This window comes from Zophobas morio, unplaced genomic scaffold (genome assembly GCF_036711695.1).
Source record: "Zophobas morio isolate AGI-343-1 ecotype UQ-CSIRO unplaced genomic scaffold, CSIRO_AGI_Zmor_V1 ptg000476l, whole genome shotgun sequence".
NCBI lineage: Eukaryota > Metazoa > Arthropoda > Insecta > Coleoptera > Tenebrionidae > Zophobas > Zophobas morio.
Window position 1 is genome coordinate 37,678 of NW_026972579.1, and position 23,770 is coordinate 61,447.

At 19.0% G+C, this 23,770-nt stretch overlaps 3 protein-coding genes and 1 long non-coding RNA gene across 5 annotated transcripts; 2 read left to right on the top strand and 2 right to left on the bottom strand.

Moving 5' to 3' along the window:
- The first annotated feature begins 154 nt into the window (after positions 1–154).
- LOC135120994 (proton-coupled zinc antiporter SLC30A2-like) lies at positions 155–2,446 on the top strand. Of its 2 annotated transcripts, none has more exons than XM_064045312.1 (13): positions 155–241; positions 311–541; positions 599–643; positions 702–749; positions 816–918; positions 1,166–1,281; positions 1,375–1,438; positions 1,487–1,547; positions 1,609–1,725; positions 1,773–1,809; positions 1,886–1,975; positions 2,032–2,096; positions 2,152–2,446. In XM_064045312.1, the coding sequence occupies exons 1-13, from the start codon at positions 184–186 to the stop codon at positions 2,284–2,286; spliced, it is 1,170 nt and encodes a 389-aa protein (XP_063901382.1). In that variant the 5' UTR covers positions 155–183; the 3' UTR covers positions 2,287–2,446. The 2 variants fall into 2 exon arrangements, with proteins under 2 accessions (XP_063901382.1, XP_063901383.1); XM_064045313.1 differs by having other exon boundaries at positions 1,505–1,547.
- LOC135120995 (pumilio homolog 3-like) lies at positions 2,295–3,771 on the bottom strand. The gene is made up of 7 exons (XM_064045314.1): positions 3,726–3,771; positions 3,384–3,518; positions 3,103–3,245; positions 2,900–3,045; positions 2,704–2,829; positions 2,520–2,645; positions 2,295–2,461 (listed from the first exon to the last, which is right to left on the bottom strand). Exons 1-7 carry the CDS (start codon positions 3,753–3,755, stop codon positions 2,298–2,300), a joined length of 870 nt encoding a protein of 289 aa, XP_063901384.1. The 5' UTR covers positions 3,756–3,771; the 3' UTR covers positions 2,295–2,297.
- Positions 3,772–8,229: 4,458 nt separating this feature from the next.
- On the bottom strand, positions 8,230–11,267 carry LOC135120992 (uncharacterized). The gene is made up of 3 exons (XR_010278814.1): positions 11,192–11,267; positions 10,485–10,578; positions 8,230–8,296 (listed from the first exon to the last, which is right to left on the bottom strand). It is a non-coding gene; the product is annotated as an uncharacterized LOC135120992 (long non-coding RNA).
- Positions 11,268–11,888: 621 nt separating this feature from the next.
- On the top strand, positions 11,889–23,061 carry LOC135121003 (PCI domain-containing protein 2-like). Its single transcript, XM_064045320.1, has 12 exons — positions 11,889–11,956; positions 12,013–12,100; positions 12,151–12,198; positions 12,248–12,306; positions 13,422–13,636; positions 15,788–15,922; positions 16,267–16,352; positions 16,518–16,612; positions 18,404–18,482; positions 20,003–20,123; positions 21,643–21,766; positions 22,978–23,061. The coding sequence occupies exons 1-12, from the start codon at positions 11,915–11,917 to the stop codon at positions 23,059–23,061; spliced, it is 1,176 nt and encodes a 391-aa protein (XP_063901390.1). The 5' UTR covers positions 11,889–11,914.
- The last annotated feature ends 709 nt before the right edge of the window (positions 23,062–23,770 follow it).

The window sequence follows — 23,770 nt, forward strand, 5'->3', positions numbered from 1 at the left end:
GCTGATAAATTCTATCAATGATATGAAACCATCCAGCAGAACACGCACTTAACCAAATTCTAGCATTGGCTTAGCATATGATATTATGTATATTAATTAGGGGAAAAGCGTGCACCTTGCACGATAGTTTTTTATTTTTTAAGTTTGGCGTTGTTGTTAGTGTTTTTAAAGATATTCTAAATTATGTTGGTTGACGCTGAGAGTAGACCGCTGATTGAAGACTCACCGAATAGTTCTTATGGTAGTTTTGGAATGTTATAGTTTTTAACTGATATTAGTTTTATTACTTTATAATTCGCTTAAAATGAAGACACTGTGATTGAAAACGCAACAGTTAATAATGGAATTTGGTCTATAGATAAAGGGAGAAAGTCGGCTAGAAATAAATTGTTAATGGCAGCATTTACTTGCTTTGTATTTATGATTGGAGAAATAGTAGGAGGTTACTTATCGGGCTCTTTAGCTATAATGACCGACGCTGCTCACTTGCTGAGTGATTTTGCTAGTATGCTTATCAGCTTGTTTTCTCTTTGGATTGCTGGTTTTTATTATTATAACTGCTTTAAACAATCAACTTCTTTATTTATAATACAAAAAGGGCGTCCAGCAACACAAAAATTATCGTTTGGTTATCATAGAGCAGGCAAGAGTCCCCAAATGATTTAATTAGAAATTAAATTTTAACATTTTCTTAATATTAGAAATCATTGGAGCTCTTTTTTCCGTTTTTCTTATCTGGCTACTTACAGGTTTGTATTTTTACTATTGTTTTAGTTTTAGTTTTATTTATTTACTAAATTTACTTCAAAAAAAAGGATTTCTTGTATATGAGGCTGTTTTAAGGCTAATTCACCGGAAAATTGTTAATGGCAAAATTATGTTTATCACAGCAGCGTGCGGTCTTTGCGCGAACATATTGTATAAATCATTTATTTAAAGTTTATATTTTTCTACTTAATAACTTATGTCTTAATTTTTTAGAACTTTTTTTAAATACGGTTTTCATTAAATTTATACTTTTATACTTAAAATAAATTTTAAGTTCTAATCTTTAAACTTTTTATGTATCCTATTTTAAATTTTATAGATTTTTACGTTTATTATTATAAACTGTTCTATTCTCTAAAGGCTGTTTTAGAAATCTATATTTCATAAAACTTTTTAGTATGGCTTTAGCGTTGGGCCACGGCCATTCCCATGGGCACTCTCATCATCATCACGACGCTGACGAGGGTCATTCCCACCGTCATTCAAATCATTCACATATTCATGAGACAAATGGCAAGATTTAATTAAGCTTTCTTACGATTTTAAAATCTTTGAAATCTAAATCTTTAAAAATTATAAAATATAATTATATTATTTAAAACTTAGAATCGGAGGGGTCTTTAACGAGTCACGATTCTGAAGAAACTGAAGATCCAATTATGACAGACATGTAGATTTTTTTGTTTATTATTATTATTATAGTATTATTATTTTATAGTACGAACATAAATGTAAGAGCCGCGTACCTTCACGTACTTGGAGATCTCATTCAGTCGCTGGTAAGCGCTAGCAAGCGATACGAAATTATTTAATATTATTTAGTAAATTCCAACCAACTAGGGAGTCTTAATAGCTTCCGTAGTGCTCTGGATCAGACCAGAATTCACAATTGTGGATCCGATTTGCACGTTGCTTTTTTCTGTTATTGTGATGCTGACGACGATTAGCATAACAAGAGTTGGATTTATTATTATTATTATTATTATGATTTATATTAAAAAAAGGACGCTACGTTGGTGCTCATGGAAGGCACGCCGCGAGGTAACTGCTCCGCCTGCAGACATTAAAAAAAAACTTTTTATTTTTCACTAAAACTTTCAATTACTGTCTCGAACAGGATTCGACCGTTTGGCTCTAATAGCCGCGTTGGAAGCCATTCCGGGAGTGGCACACACACATGATCTCCACGTGTGGTCCCTAACTACTGGTTGAATTATTTACTATTGACCACCCTTACTTTTCCCCACGATTTGACTGAATTAGGAAAACACGCAATGGCGGTCCACCTGCAGCTTGAGGAGTCCGCCTACTTATCGGAACGCCGTGATGTATGCCGTTCAATCTCATTAAGAATTTTTATTTATTTTTTAACGAATCGGAAAGACGATTCTCGTGCGAGCTCAGCATGTTGCGTGCAGAAAGTTCGGGGTTCACCACAGCACCATTCAGATCGAGTCATTTGGAAATCGCAACCACTGTCAAGCGAGCAAGAACGAATGCAACTCGGTGTGCGGATAACTGCCGTCCTTTCAAGGAAAATAAAGAGTCTCTTTCCTTGAAAGCGAAAACTTTTCCAGATCCGCTTTTAACGCTCCTTGGGCTGTGAGAACCCTCGTGGCTGGATCACCGGTACACGCCCGCATTGTGGCGTATTCGTCAAATGAGATATCGGAAAACGCCTGGCATATTCTATCTGTAAACCAATAAAATTATTATTGTAAATGCAATCCATCACACTGAAATAGAGCAACCTGCGAGATCCATTGAGCGTTCTGAAAGAAGGGACGCAATAGTATAGCAGGCTTGTTTGCTACCAATGTACTCCGCCAGGCGGCCTTCGAGCCGTTCCCAAAGTCGCATGGGAAAGTCCACCAAGTCTTAAATGGGGGGAAATATGCTCACGATATTATTTGCAGTATAAATATGTTACAAGACCATTAGAATTGTAAGAATGCAATATAATTCTTTTCACTAAAAGTCCAGAGACGTCGTGTTTCAAAAGACAATGTTCCCCGCCACACCTGTCCAATAGGGCGGAAACAAGCATGTGCTTAGAATTTCCTTTAAAAAAAGCGGAAATAGCGCTCAGTTAAAAAATATACGCATGTGGTCCTCTAAAGGTTGAGCAAACCTTTCGTATTAATGACGGCCTGGAGAATCACCTGCGAAGCGACGCCGGTCTTCACAATATCGTCGAGGTGGTCGCACAAATACTCGTTTAGAGGATCTTGTAGATGACGTAGAAGTTCTTCTCGCCTTGTTTCCATGCATTTCTTACTAACAATAAAATAATAATAATGAATAATAATAAATAAATAAATAAAGAAAGAAAACCTGTACGGATTAGCATCGCCTAGACTTAAGCTCGCAAGGATATGTTTGTTTATTTGAGAAGCTTCTCGATGACCGAGAAGGTAAAGCAGTACTTTTCTAGCAGTTTTGTGGTAGATAATTTCATTTAAATATTGTAAAAGTTCCTAATAATAATAATAATAATAATAATAATAATAATAATAATAATAATAATAATAATAATAATAATAATAATAATAATAATAATAATAATAATAATAATAATAATAATAATAATAAATAATAATAATAATAATAATAACTTTAATGACGACGTGCTTAATAAGAATAGTATCATCAACAGAATCCAATGCAGCAAGAAGAACGCGCTGGCCGTATTCTTCTTTACATATTTGAAAAATAAAAGACTTGAAAGACTTTAATATTATCTTCCGGTCCTTCAGTAATTACAACAGTAAAATAATAATATATAAATAAATAAATTAAAACAAGTAAAAAAATAGAAATTATTGGTCCAAATAACATATAGTCACAATCTATTGTTTGATTGGTTATTATAGACCCTATCAGTTTTTCTATACATATTTTCTTATAATTATAAGAATAATTATTATGATAATAATAATAAACTAAAAGTATTATACTTTTGCAGAAGAGTTCCATATGCACTTCATACCAACTTGCGAGCCTTTTTCTGTGTGTAAAATATATATAATAATTTCTTTAATAAAGCCCACCATTTCCTTGAGCTCGTTTTCATCGGCAATTTCCATATAAAAGTGTCTAAAAATATAATATACGATAGTGAATAGCATTAATTATATCAAAAAAGTGATGACAATAAAATATTTAATAAATAATAAAAACATGAAAAAAATTATATGTTCAATATTTTTAAGGAAACTATTTACCCCAAATGGTGGGTTAACAAAAATCCCGATAATTATTGACCAATAAGCAGAGTTTTGGAAAAAATTATAAATAAAAACATTAAAATATTATTATAAATATAAAAAATTCAAGGAGTTGAGTGGTCTAGTCATAAGGCAAATATGTTTATTATAAAAAATAGCGAACTCCTGCGCAATTTTGTTTATAATATAATAGATAATTCAATGGACTAATCATATAAGAATAGTAATAATAAGAAATATTCATGTATAGTAAGGACCAATAAAATATAAGAAGCAAGTTAATTGGTTAATAAGCAGAGAACAAATTTCAACATAAAAGTACAACAAAAAATTCATAAAAAACAAACAAAAAGCAATAGACCAATAAAATTTAACAAGGCATCCACAGAAAAAGCGAATGTTCGTAATAAATATAATTATCCATAATAATTACATAATAAAATAATATTTTTTTAATATTTATATTTAAAAGTAGTAATAATAATAATATACAAAGCCTGATGAAGTATTGCATTTTCGTAAACTCCTTTATTAAGTAAAGTTTGTATATTATTTTTTAAATGTTTAAGTAAAGTTCGACGATTTTCTGGTTCAAAAGTATATACCAACGCAACGTCAATAACTTTATCCTTTTAATATATAAAAAAGTTTTATTTAATATAAAAACTTTATAAGAATATAATGTGTAATATTTTCTGTACAAGTTTTATTAGTAAATCATGAAAATTTAAGAAAATAAAAGTTCAATTATTTTATTCAAAAAACAGTTCTATGAAAAAATATATACAAAAAGTATAGTGAAAGTTAAAAGAAAAAATAAAAATGAATATAAACATAATAAATATATAAAAAGTAACAAATCCATTCATTTTTTTTGTTACGAATTAATTAAGAATTTGTCAAAATAATTATTAATTTTACTGACGAAAATAAAAACGGCAATGGTTGCAAAGAGAAACCAAAGCTTTCTTTATTATTGGAGTAAAAAAAATACTTAAGCTCGGTATTTGTTTTAAGAAAATAAATGGGTATTGTTATAAAAACGACCAATCCATGAGTTCAAAACAAAAATATAAGCTATCATTGGTCGCATTCAAAAATCAACTTTTTTTATACCCAAATTATAAAAAATACAACTCACGCATTGGCTGCAAAAAACAAAACCTTAAAAACAGCGAATTGTGGGCCCAACAAATCTTGAAAAAGAAGATTCCGCTGTTGGCCAGTAGCAAAGTCTAGATAAACCGTTTGAAGAATCTTTCATTATTTTTTATAAGTAAATATAATTCCGCTTACATTTTTTATAATAATAATATAGAAAAATAAAAAACTTTTTATTTTTATAAAAAATAATTTTTATTACGTAAAAGATTTTTTTAAAAAAATGTTTTCTTATTTTATCTTGTTTATAGTTTGAAAAAAGTATATATAATTCCGCTTATATATTTTTATATTATATAAAAAGTATAAAATTTTTTATTTAGATATATATCAAAAAAATAGAATTTCATTATTTTCATTAAGTAAAAATTTAATATATTAAGAAATTCTCTTTATATCATTTATTAAGAAAAGTAAATATAATTCTGTTTCTATTTTATAAAAGAACTATAAAAAATTTTTTGTTCCTTTTTGCCTTATATTACTTATAGCCTATAAAAATTATAATACATATAATATTTTATAAAAAAATATAACTTTTTATTATTATAAATAATAATAATTATTACTTAATAAGTTTTCTTTAAAAAATTTATTTTATTTTATTTTCTTAAAAGTAATAGCTTGGAAAATATATTATCATTAATAATAATAATAAACATTCAGTATATAAATATAACTTCTTTTACTTCTAATTATTTACCAGCGTGATAGCAAAACTTAATAAATGTATATATTATTTCTATTATTCTATATTATTTTTATATAAATCTATTTTCCTTTCGGTATATTTTACTTACTTTTAAAAACGTTATTAGTTACTAACAATACTCTCTAAAAAATAAAAACTTCACTTGTAAACTTAAAAAATAGGTATTATTCATGTTTTATAATTATTAAATATATTTTACTTTCGAAAAGTACATAATAGAACCTTTTTATATATAAACTTTACTAATGCGTTAACTTTATATGTTATAAAAAATATCAAATTATTGGTCAATTGTAAACTTCACAAAACGCCGATTGGTTTTTAAATAATTTACTACAAGAATTATATTAATTTAATATTTATATTTTAAAATTCATCCAATATATATAGACTTTTTTTTAGAGATATTTTTTATTAGCATAATAAAAAGTTATTATAAACTTTAATTGAAAATAACTTTTATTAAAATATACAATAGAAAACAATAAAGACTTTAATAATATTAATATAATTATATATAACTTTAAATATTATTTATTGTATTTTTCATTTATATCAATTTTTTTTCTACTGAATTTTTAATGTAAATAAAAATTTATATCAACTTTTTAATTGGTTCAATGTTGCGATAAAATATGCTAATGGCTGGCTTATAGTTAACAGGAATTCATTATTATTATAATATTAGAAGTTTCATTAGGTTTTTTCTTCAACTTTTTTACTTATTATTATTTAAAGAAATGTTTTTAATCATTTACTAAAAAATATAAATATTTATAATTTCATTATATTAAATTATTATAAAGTTTTTTATAATATATAATATTTTTTACTAATTAGTATTATTTTATTTATATTATATATATATATAATTCGCTACTTAATGAGATATAAATAATTGTTTAAATGTTTATGATAATAATAATAAAACTTTTCCAGCGACGGAGTGCTTCAAAAGTTGAATAACATTTCCGTAAATTTTGCTTATTAACAAATTGCGATTCTCTTTTCCTCTAAGAACATTATAACATAAAATGCTGTTAATAAACTTGTTTAAAACATTTTGTCATAAGTTGCAGCACATAACTATATATAAAAAATATTAAACCCTAAGAAATTTAAATACTTTTATAACCTTTTGTGGACTATATAAAACAGTTGGAAAGTTTTACTAGGGAAAAATAACTGGAAGACGATGCTCACTATAATTTAGTACAATTTCTATAACTAATATGAAATTTTTTCCCCATGAAAAACCGAATATGCTTTGAAAAAGTTTTTTGTAAATTAAATTTAATATTTTCTTAATAATAATAATAACACTGATATTTATAATAAATGTATTTACTTTTCTGTTTGTTTATATTATTCTTTATAATAATAGATAGTTTTCCTTATTATATACTTATTAATATTTTTCATTTTTTCTTTATAGTATAAACTTAAATACTTTATAAGAAATGTTATTTTTTAAATATTTACTAGATATATCTTCATGTCTTTATTTCTTTATAATGTATTATTTATACTTGTATACTTAATATTTTTATTTATTATATATACTATTTATACACTATTAGTATAAATTTTTTATTTCTCTATAAAAAAATTATAATATACTTTAATAATTATTTTATAATATTTATTTTTGTAAACTTTTATTATTTTTATTTATTTATAATATAATGAAATATATTTTTACTATATACTTTTTATTTTTCTGTAAAACGATTATATACTTTTATTATTTAATATTTATTTACACTGTTTTTATTTTTAATAATAATTTTCCTACACTTTAAGTATTCTTTATTTATTATTTAGTTATAATATTATATCCATTTATTTTAATAATAATATAAATATACTTTTATATTTCCCTATTATATGACCTTATATATATTAGTGGATTAATTTTTCTCTATAATTATATACTATCATATTTATTATTTTTTATTTATTTATGTTATTACTGATAGAAAATTCTATTAATAATAAAAGTTTTCTAAATTTAACAGTACTGATTTCTTTATATTTTTAAAAACAATAATAGTATTTCATATTTATGAATAAATATAATTATTGCTTACTTTTAAAATTTCATAATCATATCTCATTAAAAATATGCTTTCACTTTTGTTTAACATTAAATATAGTAAATTTCTTATTTAATATTGTTTTTATTTCACTTTTTATTTTATAAATTTATAAACTTATCAATTTATTATTAAAGAATTTATTATAATAAAAATATTACTTTATTGTTATTATTAAAAACTTTTTAAAACTTCTCAGGTTAAAGGAGATTATTAAGGTATATTTTTATATAATAATAGTAATAACAATAAAATAATAATAAACCCGTATTTAAGCATTTTTGGTACGAGAAATTTGGAATATTTCTGCTTAAAAAGCTCAACAAAACGCTCTGTTCATAGTAATAATGAAATAAAAGTAATAGTAATAATATTTTATTATAATTCAAAATACTTATATATAAAAAGTTATAAAAAACTTTAAAAGTTCTGCTTTTCTGGTATAAAATATAATATTTCAGCATATTAATTATTATTATAATAAAGAAAACAGAATTAATAATAAGTAAAAAGTTTATAATATTAAATTTATTTATTATTTTTATAATAAAATTTAAAAAAATATAAAGTAAAAAAGTAAAAACTCATAAAAAAATAAAAAAATCCAAATATTTCTAAAAATATTTAAAGCAAATTTTGTTTTATTTTTAATTTTTTTTTGTGAGTAATAAAAAAATAATATTAAATAATCCAAAAAAAATAACAAAATAATTTTTAAATTTAAAAATTTTAATTACTAATAATTAAAAGTAAAAAATATTATAAAAATAACAAATGAATTACAAATAAAATGTTAAAACTTTAAAAAAATATCAAATAAAAAATAGAAAAATAATAATAATAAAAAGTTTTCCTTATAAAATATAAAAGAAAATAAAAAATATTTATAAAACTTAAAATAAATATAAGATAAATAATAATAATAAAACTTTAAATTTATAATAAAAATAAATCAGAACAAAATATAAATAAATAAAAATTATATATTATATTAATAATTATAATAAAAAATGTATAAATTTTAAATATATATAAATATAATCACTAAAATAAAAACCCAAAAAAATCAAAAATCATTAATAATAATGAGGAAATAGTTTATCATAAAAAATATAAAATAAATAATAAGAAATCTATAATAAAATATAAATTAAAAAAAATAATAAAATTATAAATTAATAATTATAATGAAAAATAAATAAGAACAAAATATAAATAAAGAAATTTATAATTAAGTATAATCACTAAAATAAAACCAAAAATAATTTAAAAATCATAAATAATCATGAGCAAAAAAAATTAATAAAAATTTAAATATATTTCACGTTTAATAAAAATTATAAAGTTCGCATATTATATACTTTACTTCATAATTATTATAAAATTATTTATATAATTCAACTTTATTATATTTTTCGAGTTGAATTGTTACAAAAACATCGAAAGTTTATAAAATTTATAAATTAATTATTCTTTTATATATAATAATAAAAGTTTTATAATTATAATTCAACTTTATTATATTTTTTTAACATTTTTATTATATAGAAAGATCGAAAAGAAAGCACATTCTTTATAATAAATAATAAAAGTTTTATAAATATAATTATAATTTACATAATTAACTTTATTATATATTTTTATTATAAAAAAGTAAATACATTTGACTTATAGTTATTACAGAATTTTATATATAAATATATAATAAAAGTTTTATAAAATTATTATATTTTACATTATCTTTAACTTTTTTATAATTTTTTTAAAATTTTTATTAATGAAACGTAATACATTTTACTTATAACTATAACTAAATTAAAAAAATATAGTTATAATAATAAAAGTTTTATGAATATAATTATATATTATATAGAAAAAAGTAAAACGTTTTATTTATAGTTATTATAAAATTTATGTATAAATATATGATAATAAAAGTTCATAATTATAATTATATTGTATAAACTCTTCAACTTTACTACATTTTCTATTATTATTTTTAATATAAAATTCTTGTTTATGAAAACCTTAAAGATCGTTTATAACCATTTAATTAGAATAATTAATATTAGATATATATTTCAATAATGAATTTTATTATAATTTTATATATAATATATTTTGTTTATTATTATTATAAAAAATAGATAAAAACCTTAAAATTCTCTTATAAACATTTTACTTATAACTTTTATTATTATTATGTTTTATATTTAAAATACATTATATATATATATCTTATAAATAAATAAATTAATAACAAAAACCTGATAGTTCGATAATATAATATATTTTACTTATTATTAGTATAAAATGTAATGAGGAGATCGATATTAACAGTTTACTTCTAACTATTATTAATATTATTTATATATATAAATAATAGTTTTATATTTGAAATATAGATAATAATAATTTACTTATTATTATGAAAAAAATAATAAAAACTTTAAAATCAAATTATTTTATAATTATTAATGGTAAAATTAATTAGTTATTATTATAAATAATAATGAAAACCTTGAAGTTCGCTAATAATAAGTGAGCGCTGCTCTTTAGAGCCGTATTTTAAGCAACACTGAATAATCCGAGCGGCGTCGTGCCTAAAGACCATCTTAAAATCGAATATTTTGTAAAAAAATAATTTAATTAAAGCAATAAAATAATATTGTAACTAAAATTTTAGAAACTAAAATAAATTTTTTTTTAAATAAATTTAAATATTAAAAATCAAAAAAATTAGAAATTAAAAAAAAAAATTAATTTATTTTAATTCTTAAAAATCTAATAATTTTTAACTATTCACTAAAACTTAAAATCATTTATAATCAAAACTTTAATTAATTTAAATAAATTTTTTATAAGCTGGATTAATAAAAAATTTAAAATTAAAGTTAAATTATAATCATCTGCTTAAAATTTTAAAAAAGTAAACCATAGAAAATTACTATTAATATGTAAATGAAAAATTTAAAATATATAGTTTAATATTTTGGTTACTTAAAATGAAACTTTTTTTAATTTTATTTTTAATATTTTAATATAGTTTAAAAAAAAAAAAAGAAGTTCTTAGAAAAATTCTACTAAAGCTAACCAAAAATCAGAAATTCATATATCACACAATTTATATAAAACTTTATAAAAAATACAAAGTGATGTATTTTTATAAATATTCAGAATAGAAAATGTATTGTTTTTTAAGCTTTTCTATATTAAAATTGTATAACTTGTTGAATGCGGCCAGAAATAACAATCATTATTTCTTTCATTAAATCAGTGCGTTTTTTTTTCTCCAACTCTTCTACGCGCAGATCATTCCAAATTTGCTTGGCTTGTTCAATCTGATTTATAGTAATAATAATTATAAATATAATTATATTTACAATAAATTAAAAAAAAAAAAGTAAGACCAAACTTCCGTTGGGTTTTTGTAATTTTCTTGCTTTCTTAAGCAACTTCGGATTACTTTCAATTTTATCAATTTCTGTTAATAATATAATTATAATAAATAAAAAAAAAAAAGCATTCGCAACATAAACTACTCGAGTTTTCCGTAATATTATCCTCACTGCAAAACCGTTTATTTTTATTTCCTTCAGCGAATTTAGAAATAGATTTTTTATTATTAAATTCTTTATTTTTCTTTGTTTTACAGAAACCTGAAGAAAAAGTTTTTTTTGCTGGTCTTTTTTTGTTCATTTTTATATAGTAAAAATAGTAAAAAGCAAAATTACTTAAAAGTCTTCAACGTGTTTTATACATAATTTAGAGCAGCGGAGTCACGTGGGCCATCGACTTTTTTTATCACAAGAACTAACTTTTGGATGTTTGTTTAAACTTTGCTCGCTTTTTCTACTCGTTTTTTGTATTTTTATTTTTTTTTGGTTATAAAAAATTTATTTTAGTATATTTTTAATATTACTAATTATATATTAATAACTAATATATAAATGCAAGATATATTATTAACTTTGTGTGATCAAATTCAGCAGGTAACTTTTTGTAATTCTTAGAATTTTATCTCTTTAAAATTATTAACTTTTTTTAGGCTATTTTACTAGAGGATGGTGCAACTCTTTCTCGGGTTTTATCTAGAGAAGATTCCGCTACTTGCCAACTAATAATTAATAATTCACGTATAAATTATTAGTTTTTTTATTATTATTAATTTAACAATATACTCTAGAAAATTTTGATTCGAATTTAAGTCAATTTCGCATTCTTTTACCAAAAGGTAGCCATTGTCTTTTTTTATTATCTGGAAAAAAAAATTTTTTAGTTAGGCTGGTTTGAAATTTTTGAGGCGCACTGCAGATCTATTATTACAAGCCAACTGGATCAAGTAAGTTTGTTAGATTTGTGTGAAATAATTTTTTAATTCAAATTTATATGAATTATATAAGTTTCTACTAATATAATATTAATTTTTTTATCTCCTTATATTTGTTTGTTACTTTTTTTTATAATAACTTTTATGAAAGTCATAATTTTTTTTAAATTACTTTAATTTTGAAAATAAATTTTGTTAGTAAATAATATACTAGTTATTTTTTCAATAATGTACTTCAATTAATATTGAATTTTTTTTTATTAATAATAACCACTATTATTTTCTTTAATAATTCGTTACTTTTATAATAATAAAATATACGGAATTTTCCTTATTTCTAAAATAAATTATTTATTTTTTGTTATCTCCCTTTTATAATTTGCTACTTCTTTATTTATAAATTTTAAGGAAGTTTTATTTTATTTAAATTTTTTTTGTTTTGAAAAATAATTTTTAATAAAAATAAACTATTTATTTTTATTTTCATTAATTACTTGTTTTATAAAATTATAAATATTATGAAATAAAATATTTTTTGGTCCTTTTTTTTAATTTTAAATTATATTAAAGTAAATTTGATAAAAAAAATTGTTTTACTCTAGAAATAAATATTTTATTTATATTAAATATTTTTTTTAAAATTAATAATTTTTATTATATATAAATCTAAATTTTCTTAACTTTATTGATTTTTTAGTTACTTTTCTTTACTTCAAATCTTCTTTTGTAATTTTGTTAATTTTTTTATATTTATTTAATATAATTTGTTACTATTTTTTATTATAAATTTATTATCTAAATTAAATTAATTCGTCAAGATTTATATATTTTTTATTATTATTGTATTTTTTGTATTTGAAATTTTATATTAATTTCCTTTTTTCTCTTTAACTTTATTTTCTTTGTCATTAGTTTGTGAATTTTAAAAATAATATTGTTTATAGAATTATTAAATAGTTTTCTTCGTCATAATTTTTTTTAATATTATGTTGATAATAAATTTTTATATTCACAACTAAATTTTATTAATTTATTTAAAAATAAATTTATTAGTATCATTAAAAATTATAATAAATTTAACTTTAAATTTTTTTATATAAATTTTGTTTATAATATTTTTTCCTCAGCAATTTTTTTATCAAAGTAAAGTTCTAAAAGAATTTTCCGACAAAATATACAACGACAGTCTCCCGTGGGTCTTGCCCGTCATGGCCGTTCTGACCAATGACTTTCGCCGTTTGGCATTGCACTTGTACGGGATTGGTGGAATTAATGAACAGCAATTAAAAAATTCCTACACTTCTGTTTTACAGCCTATTTTTACGCAAACGATGAATTGCAGGTTAATAATAATATTTATAAATAATTATAATAGTAGTGTTACTATAAGAATATTAATAGTAGAAGTAAAATTAAATACTAATAATACTCTAATAGTTAATATATATAATAATAATAGTAGAAGTAAATATAATAATTATAGATGAATTAAATATAAACACTAATAATAATATATAAAAGTTAAGTATATAATAATAATAGTAAATATATAATAATTATACATATATAAAGTTAAAACATATAATAGTAATAGTGGTATATAGACAAATAATTATATATATAAATAAGTTAATGTATAATAATTATAGTAGAAGTAAATGTTATAAATAAAAATTACATATAGAATTTAATGAATACAATAATTATAATAAAAGTCAATATTATTAACAATAAAAGTAAATATAAAAAATAATAATTATAGTAGTAAAAGTAAATATTTATTATTATTATAGTAGAGATTCATATAAATAATATTAAATGTAGTAGATGTAAATATTAATAATAACAATTAATATAATTATTAATAACAGAAAAAGTAAATATCAATCTAGAAAGTAATATTAATAGTAGAAGTAGATATAATATTAATATCAATACTAAAAGTAACTATTAATTGTAAAAATAACAAACTGTTATTATAGTAATAAAATAATAAATATAAAAAAATATTAACAGCAGAAAGAAACATAAATAATAATAATAGAAAAAGAATGTTGAAAAAGATAGTAGAGGTAAATATAAATAAAATAATAACGAGAAAAAAGAAAGCAATAATAATAATAAAAAATTATAATAAGAAAACTTTATGATATTAATTTTTTTTCCTTATGAAATATTATTATAGTGAATTAGTTTATTTATTATTATAATAATAATGAAAGTTTTTATATTTGTTTTTGTCAACAATAAAATATATTTTTATAATACTTTTTTCTTATGATTATAATTATAATTATGAATTTTTCGTAATTATAACAATAAAAGTTTTATTTATAAATTTCCTTTCTAAAAAGTAATTATATAATAATTATTATTTTTAAAAATTTTGTAGTTTTTATTATAATAGTAAAGTTTATATATTTTTTTAAGTAATTTTTTATATAATAGAAAATTGTTATAGATATCATATTGAAAAATAATAAAATATAAGTATAACTATTATTCTCATATGAAATCAGTTTTAATAATAACAATAATGAATCTTCATATTTTATTTTATCAGTAGTAACTAATAAAAGTTAAAGTTTTTGCTTCAGAACTATTTTCTTTCGAGCTTTTTTTATAACTATTTTTATTTTTATAATTTTTTTGGATTCAATATTTTTCTAAACGTGTTTTTTACTTTTTTATTACTTTATAATTTTTTACTTTTTTATTACTTTATAATTTTTTACTTTATATATTATATTAAAATTTTTATTTTTGTATTTATTAAGGATATTTTTAACTTTTTATTTTAAAATTTTAACAAATATTTTTAAAAAATTTACTTTGAGTTTTTATTATCATAAGTAAATTATAAAAATTTATATATAAAATTTAAATTATTTTTACTTTGACTTTTTTATTTTTTATTTTTTATTAAATATTTTTATTATCTTTTTTATTTTTTCTTGTAGTAATAATAATGATTAAAATTTTTATTTCTTATTTTAATAATAATAATAAAAGTTATATTTTTTATATTAAGGATACTTTTGTGAAAGTAAAAATATATTTTATAATATTTTCCTAATAATATTTATCTTTGTTTGTTATATAAATCTCTTTTTTATATATCATAATCGTATATTTTATATATATTTTTATTATTATTTATATCATATGATATTATTACTATTTATTAGTTCTTTTATATTTATATATATTTATTTTTTTAAGTATATTATTATTGAATGTTGTAGTTTTACTGTTACTATTATGTATTAATATTATATATTGATTGTATGTTTATTAGTTTTTTGTATAATCATTGTTATTACGGTAGTTATTAGTAGTAGTAGTATTTTGTTTTATTATTTATGTTTTTTGGGACATATTATATGTCATTATTATTAAAAGTTATAGAATTATTATTATGATAAATAGTTTTTTATACATTTTATAATATTTATTATTATTATTTGTTATTATTATGTTTTTATTACAAAAGAGACGGGAAGCGCGATGGCGCGCTGTTTGTGGTAAACAACATGTTAAGAATTTTAAAGAAACTCAACTCGCATGTGCTACTTGAGACCATTATTAAAAAAATGGAACATGCTAAGATGCTTGAGCGAATCAAATTGTTTCAATTTTTTATACAGAAAATATTACTTTATTAGAATTGAGGAATTTTTTTTTATTTTTTAATAATGAAGCAGAAATAAATTCTTTACGTAAAGTTTTATAGAATAATAAAACATAAAGTTTAGGAATTTATTATTATTATTATATATATTAATACTTTAGTTTTGGTTATTACATAAAAATAATAACTAATACTGAAAATATAAACATATTACAAAAGTTTATTATTCATAAGTAGTTAAAAAAAAGTTTGATAGAAAACTTATTATTATTATTATATTAATAAAATTATCTTCTATTGGAAAAATAATAATAATATTAATATAATAATAATAACATAAGAACTCACGGAAAAGCGCATTTGGTGACATTTCACTTTTTTTTGGGCTATTTAAAGTTTTTTGAAGGCAACTACCGCGTGGCTTTAGGTCATTACATTTCTTGAATTGCATTATGTATGTACTGATTGGTCATTTATTATTATCATATAATACTATATTTATTAATTATTATTTATAAGTTTTCAGTGTTATTTATTTTTATTATTATGCATTATTATATATTACTATTTATTTATTATTATAAATATTAAGAATCATTGAAATACGCTTTTGAGAATTGCCCAGCACGATTTTCTAAAAATAAGCGACTTATATTATTATATTTAATTCCTATAAAACTGCTTCAGGTTAGCTTTTATAATAACAATATTATTGTTAGTTTTAAATAATAATAATAACAGTAATGAATTATAAATAAAAATATTATATTAATAATAATAGTTTAAGTAATTATAAATAATAAATGGTAATAATTTATAATATATAGTGATAGTATTAATAAATATTAGTAAATGATAATAATATATTAAAATAATTAATAAGTATTTATAATGAAATAACTAATGATATATTATTAATTTTATAATAATAAATAGTAATATTTTATAATAAATAATGATAAATATTAATAATAATACAAATAAAATATAAAAATAATTTAGGAATTTTTTTTAGTAATAATTGTTTGTTTATTATTATTCTTATATATAAATTATTCTTTATAATAATTTTTTTTAGTATTACCCGAAAGTTTATATTTATTTTATAATATTAGTTATAATAATATTAAAAATAATAATTTTTTTTTACTATTATATAAAAGAATTTTTTTTATTAATAATTGTTTATTTATTATTTTTAATTATAAATATTTATTTGTTATTATTATTATAAGATATTCAATTTTTTATTATTAAAGCGCCTTCCTTTTTTATAAAGTAGTAGTTGACTGTTTATTTTTAATTATTTTATTAATACTTATTATTACTATATTTTTTATTTTATTTTACTTAATAATAATAATAAATAAAAATATTACTACATTATTGTCATATATAAGAATATTTTACTTATTATATATTTTTTTTATATGTATTATATAAATATAATAAAAGAAAAATAATTTTTTTTAATTTTATTTTTTATTATAATAATTTTCTTTATTAATAACTTTTATTTATTATTATTATTATTATTATTATTTCTTTTTGTTTCATTTTATTTTATTGATATATGAAATTTTCTGATAATATTTTGTTATTTTTTTAATACTTTTCTAATAATTTTGTAAATTTATTATTATTATTATTGAGTTTACTAGTTATTTTTATTTATATTGAATTTTTTGATTATTTTTATAAACTTTTAACAAACTTTTATATATAAAAATATAATTTTTTATTTATTCATTATATTCATTGTTATTATATTTTCACTTATTTTTTAAATATTTTGTTAATATTATTATTATTATGGCTTTTCTTTTTTTATTTTAGTATATTTAATATTTTTTTATATATTTTTTATTGAACTTTTTTTTTCCTCCATTAAATTTTTACAAACTTCTACTATATTTTAAAATAAGAAATTTAAAAATATATTTATTATTATATATATATATATAATTTTATTTTATTTATTGTATTTTCAGTATTATTTTTTTTCAATTTTTTTTCCATATTATTATGAAATCTTTTTATATTTATTATATTCACTTAAAATTGATTTATTTATTATTATTATTTTCTCGAACATTTTTCTATACAATAAACTTTACACAAGAAAAATTATATAATAACTTATTTATTATTAGTTTTAAAAATAATATTTTTTTATTTATCCATTATATTTATCGTTATTATTATTTTACTGAACTTTTTTTATTTTTTGTATATTTTCATTATTTTTAACGAACTAAAAATAATTTATTTTGTTATAAATTTTTATTATTATATTAAACTTTTACTTTTATCGTTATTATTTTTTTTTACTTACGTATATATAAATTATCTATTTTTTCTTTACTTTCATTATTAAATCTCTTATTTTTTTTTAAAACCTTATATATTTTTTATGATATCTATTATTATAATAAATAAATTTGTTATATTTTATTTACTTTTTATAATTACGTACAGAACATCCGGCCTTCTTCAACTTTACTAAAAAAATATAATCTGCTTATATTTGAGGAACTTTCCCGCTCGGTGAGTCGAGGTTTTCCTATTTTTTCTAAGTTTTCGTAGAAGTTTTTTATAAGAATTTTATTATTTTTAATTTTTAGTTGAGCTTTTTGATTGGAAAATTTTTTCTACCTATTATATTTATTAGTTTAATTTTCTTCGGCTTTAGAAGTTTCCATAAGGATTTCTTTTTTACTTATTTATTTTTTTTTATTTTTATTGTTTATTTATTTTATAGTTAAGCTTGATGATATGAAAACTTTTTTTCTACTTATTTATATTTATTATTTGTTTTTTTTTTAAGTTTTTATTTTTTATCAACAATAATTTTTTAAATTTTTCTGAGTTTTTTCTTTCTTATTATTTTCTATACTTTTTAGTTGGGCTTTTTATTATAAGAATATTTTTTCTTTACTTAATATTTATTTATCTGTTTTTCTCCAATTTTTTGCTGTTTTCTAATAAAATATAATTTTATATATATTTTAGTTAAGTTTATTTTATAACTAAACTTTTTCTTTACGTATTTATATTTACTTTACTCTTTTTATTTATATTTTTTTATATCAATTAGTAGACGTTTTCTATAAGAAACTTTTTTTTACTTATTTATATTTATTTTTTAATTTTTTTTCAGTTTTTATATATATTTTTTATTTTTTATCTCTATTTTATTATTTACTATAATTATAAATTAGTAGAAGTTTTTTATAAGAAAACGTTATTTTTTTATTTATATTTACATTTTGATTTTTTTTATTTTTTATTATATTTTTTGATAACTTTTTTTATTTTTTATAAACTATTTTGTTTATAATATTTTTTATGTTGTTTCGTGGAGCTTTTGGTACGAGAACTTTTCTTTTTAATTATATATATATATTCATTTTTATACTTTTTATCAGTTTATATATTTATTATAAGTTTTATTGTATTGTTTAAATTTACATGTAAATTTATAATTTATTTTAATAATTTTTTTTCGTTTTCTTTCATTCTTTATTTTTTCTATTGTTTCTTTATTTTTTTATTTGCTGTAAATATGATTACAATTTTTATTTATTTTTTACTTTTTTATATATTTTTTTATAATTTTTTTAACTTTTTATAATTATATTACATAAAATAATACCAAAATCTGAAAAATATACAGAAATATATAATTTTTATTATAATCTTTTCTTGTATATTAAATTGATTTTAGCTTTAATATTTTATTAATATTTTATTATTTTTTTAATACTTATTCTTTCTTTTTATTATTACATTTATTACTAATAAATATTGTTTATTATAAATTTTATTATAATAGTTTTTATTATCTACTTTTATAAAACTTATTTTGTTTTCTTTTTCATGCTTTTATTAATTATATTTTTTGTTATTATATTAATTCGTTTTACTTTTTATTATAAAAATTTATATTTTTTACTATATTTATTTTTATTGTATTTATTATTTATTTTTATATAACTTGTTTTACTTTTTAGTATATTTTTATTTATTATTATATTTATTTATTTACTTAATATTTTTTTCATTATTTTTTTTCAGGCAATGTTGGCCGCTTTGAAAATGTTCTACGTTCTCACGAAAACTTTTTTGTGAAACGCGGACTTTACGTGGTTCTTGAGAGGCTCAAATTAAGAGTTTATAGAAATCTTTTCAAGAGAATGTAAAAGTTTTATTATTTATATTATTTATTAACTTTCATAATAAATATTATTAATATATATTATATTCATGATTATATTTATTATTGTTACTTAATATATTTTATTAAGTTCTTTAATAAATTATATATTATTGTTATATTATAATTATTATTATTTATTGCTTATTATATTTTATTAAGTTTTATTTTGTAAATTATTATTATTCTTATTATATTTCATTAAATTCTATAATAAATTATTATTTATTTTTATTTTATTATTATTATTATTTATTTAGTTTTCTTATCAATAATTAAAAAATTATAATTATTTCTTATTTCTTATTATATTTATTATGTTTTAACATATTTTTATATCTTATTTTTTTTCTTCAAGTTTTTTTTTAGAATTATAATTTATTAGTCTTTTAAGTTTCATAATAAATTATTATATATTATATTTATTTTATATTTACTCGTATTATTAATTATAATATTTTAGTAAGTTTTATTATAGATTATAATTAAATATTTTTTTTTTATTTTTATTTTTACATATTATTATTACTTATATATTATTAAGTAAATTATAAATTTTTCTTATTATGTTATTTTTATAATTATAAAGTAATATTATAAATTATCAATAAAAATTATTATATATTATTTTCCGAAAGTTTATTATAAATGATTATTATTATTATAATTGTTTTTATCTGTTATTTTATTTTATTTAAAGAAAGTTTGTTATAAATTATAATTATTTATTAGTATTATAATTATTTTATCATCAGTATTATTATGTTATGTTTATTATTATTTATATATGTTCTTTATATTATTTATTAATATAATATTTATTTATTATTATAGTCATTTTTTTTTATTATTTTATATATTTTTTATTGTATATAAAATTTTCCTTTATTATAATTTTTTTTTTCATGTCATTTATAAATATTATAGTATTGTTCGTATTTTTTCAACATTATTTTCTTTTTTATTATATTTTATTTATAATTATTATTGTTACTGTTTATTGTTAATATTATTATTTTATTATTCTATTTTTATATATTAGTATTATTTATTAATATTTTATTTATGTTTTATATTTATATTTTCAGTATTTATTAATTTTTTTCTTGTTTATTAATATTATATTAATATAATATTACCTTATTATTTTTATTATTATTATTTATTTATCTTCTTTGATTATTTGTTACTAATATTATAATTTTACGTTAATAGTTTATATGTATTATTAATATATTATTATAAATTTTTTAATTATAATTATGTATTATTATTCGTTAATAAAAATTTTTTTATTAATTCTTTTTTTTTTTTTTTTTTACAATTTTTACTATTAATTTTTTACTTTATTATTAGAAAATTTATTATCGGTAATTTTTTTATTTACTATATTTTTTTTTATATTTTTAATATACCATTTATTATTTATTTATACAGTTATTATTACTATCATTTATTACTTTTATAATTTATTTTATGAATAATTTATTATGTTTGGAAGGCATGAATTTCTTGAAGGAGTGAATAAAATTCCCATTGAAAAGTTTCAAATTGCTCTCCGCGTGGCTAAGCTTGCAATTGATAAAGATGAGTGCGAGTGTATAGTCGCAAATCTTATATATCAAGTATTTATTATTATTATTATTGCATTTAGTATCATTATGAGGTTATTTACTATTATAAGCATCTTTAAAATATTTATTACTTATTTATTGGTGACTAATTTTTTTAATTATTCATAATATTTAGAACAGTTGTATGTATTTTTATTTTATTGGAGCGATGATTTGAATTTTATTTAGTTATTTTTATTTTTTATTGGGGGGGGAAAAACTATTATTTTATGTTTGAACGGGCTATTTTTATTGGATGCTTATTATATTGAATGTTAACAAACAATCTGAATTTGGCATCTAATTTCACACTCATTATGCTTATTGTTACAATCTTGAAATCCTCTATTTTGCAAATTTGAAGCGTAATTTTTAGCTTTATGATTATTGGCGAATTTTTGTATCTCACGAGTGCGTACCACGTGCTTCGTGTGGGTCAGGACTTTTCACTATATTTTTTGAATTTTTTGTATTATAAAAAATTTACAGTTTTAGTGAATATTTTTATTTCTCTTTTTTTTTTTGTAGCTTTTAAGCTTACTTAAGACTTTAACTGCAGTTTTTTTTATTATTTTCTATTAAGCGAATAGTAAATATATCTTTTGCATTTAAAAAAAGTAAATATTCATGTTTATAACTTTAAAAGCAAACTTTTATTCTTTGTTAAAAAAAAGGTTATTAACCACTTATGAGGCATATAAATTAGCTAATCACAATAGCTTAAGTTAACAATTGTTAAGAGCCAGCAAATATGAAAATAGAAAACTTAAAAACTTTTATATATTTTTTACTTGCATTCACAATTACAAAACATAAACAAAACATTTTTAGTATTATTTATATGAAGATGAAAATTCATGAAAAGTAGTGATAACGCACAACCACGTGATAAAACGTTACTTTTTATGGAAGCATTTTTGGTTTCACCTTTTTTATTAGGCGAGACGCTCATTTGATGCCTTTTTTTTTGCGCTTTATATATTTTTAGTAAAACTTATTATGTTTTAAAAATAGTAATACTTTCAAAGTTTTATTATTATTTATTACTTTAGTATAAAAGTTAAAAGTTTTTATAAAATACAAAGTTTATTTACTTTATTTATGAATAAAAATATATTATTTACAAAGTTCTGCTAAATAAAATTTTTTATTAATGTTTGATATAAATAAAATTGTTTATAAATTTGAAATTATTAATTATTGATTTTTATTTTTTACTACAGAAAATGCTAAAAGGCTACATTTCGCACTCACAAGCAACAGTTGTATTTTCTAAACAAGAACCTTTTCCTCTGCTTTTGACTTAAAAATAATTCCAATATATATTTATTATATTTTCAATAAAGTTATTGAATTTTCAAACTTTTTTTATATATATATATTATAGTAATATTAATAAGAGTAAGAAATAGGATAGTAGGGGGGAAATGTTTATCATAAAAAGAGGAGTTGTATATAATTAACCCTTCGCTCATATAATTTAAAATTTAGCATAACTTTTTGTTAAAAACTTTTCTTTAGTTTGAAGCAATTTTAATGGCGCAAGGCTAAGCCAGTTTGTATTGAGTACTTTTCTTACTAGTACTATTTTTAATTCTTGCGGACGTCTAGTGCAGTCCGCGAAGTTTCATTTATAGTATCACAACAGTGTCTGTTTTTCATCGCGTTGGAAAGGCGCCAAGAGACCTTGCAGAAGTTGCAACACAAAAAAGGTGGACAGTGGCCAAAGGCGGTAACTTTATTAGCAGTTCTTTAGTTATGCCGGCAGCACTCGGGCGTCTTCCGGCTAGAATGTGTAAGGGCTATCCTTAGTTAAATAATTCCGTTGCCAACGGCTGAGGGGTAACGCAGTGCCTTGCCTTCGTTCCTAAAGCCCGACCAAGTTTGAGGCACGCACGAAGCATCATAACGGTTGACAGAGAACTCAGCTTTATCTTTTTCGCTTTCAGCCCTATCGCGCAGTTATCAAGTGATGGTGGTGGTGTATGGCAGTGGTTTTTAGTTCGTCAGAAATAA

What these genes read in the sequence shown, in the direction of transcription:
- LOC135120994 (XM_064045312.1), top strand. Translation starts at nt 184, where the DNA reads ATGTTGGTTGACGCTGAGAGTAGACCGCTGATTGAAGACTCACCGAAT. An exon ending in GATCCAATTATGACAGACAT is followed by an intron (nt 1,439 to 1,486) that starts GTAGATTTTTTT and finishes ATTATTTTATAG; the next exon opens with TACGAACATAAATGTAAGAG. An exon ending in ACTTATCGGAACGCCGTGAT is followed by an intron (nt 2,097 to 2,151) that starts GTATGCCGTTCA and finishes CGAATCGGAAAG; the next exon opens with ACGATTCTCGTGCGAGCTCA.
- LOC135120995 (XM_064045314.1), bottom strand. Translation starts at nt 3,755, where the DNA reads ATGAAGTGCATATGGAACTCTTCTGCAAAA. An exon ending in TTAAGCACGTCGTCATTAAA is followed by an intron (nt 3,246 to 3,383) that starts GTTATTATTATT and finishes TATTATTATTAG; the next exon opens with GAACTTTTACAATATTTAAA. An exon ending in GCATTCTTACAATTCTAATG is followed by an intron (nt 2,646 to 2,703) that starts GTCTTGTAACAT and finishes CCCCCATTTAAG; the next exon opens with ACTTGGTGGACTTTCCCATG.
- LOC135121003 (XM_064045320.1), top strand. Translation starts at nt 11,915, where the DNA reads ATGCAAGATATATTATTAACTTTGTGTGATCAAATTCAGCAG. An exon ending in ACTAATAATTAATAATTCAC is followed by an intron (nt 12,101 to 12,150) that starts GTATAAATTATT and finishes AATATACTCTAG; the next exon opens with AAAATTTTGATTCGAATTTA. An exon ending in ATGCTTGAGCGAATCAAATT is followed by an intron (nt 15,923 to 16,266) that starts GTTTCAATTTTT and finishes TAATAACATAAG; the next exon opens with AACTCACGGAAAAGCGCATT.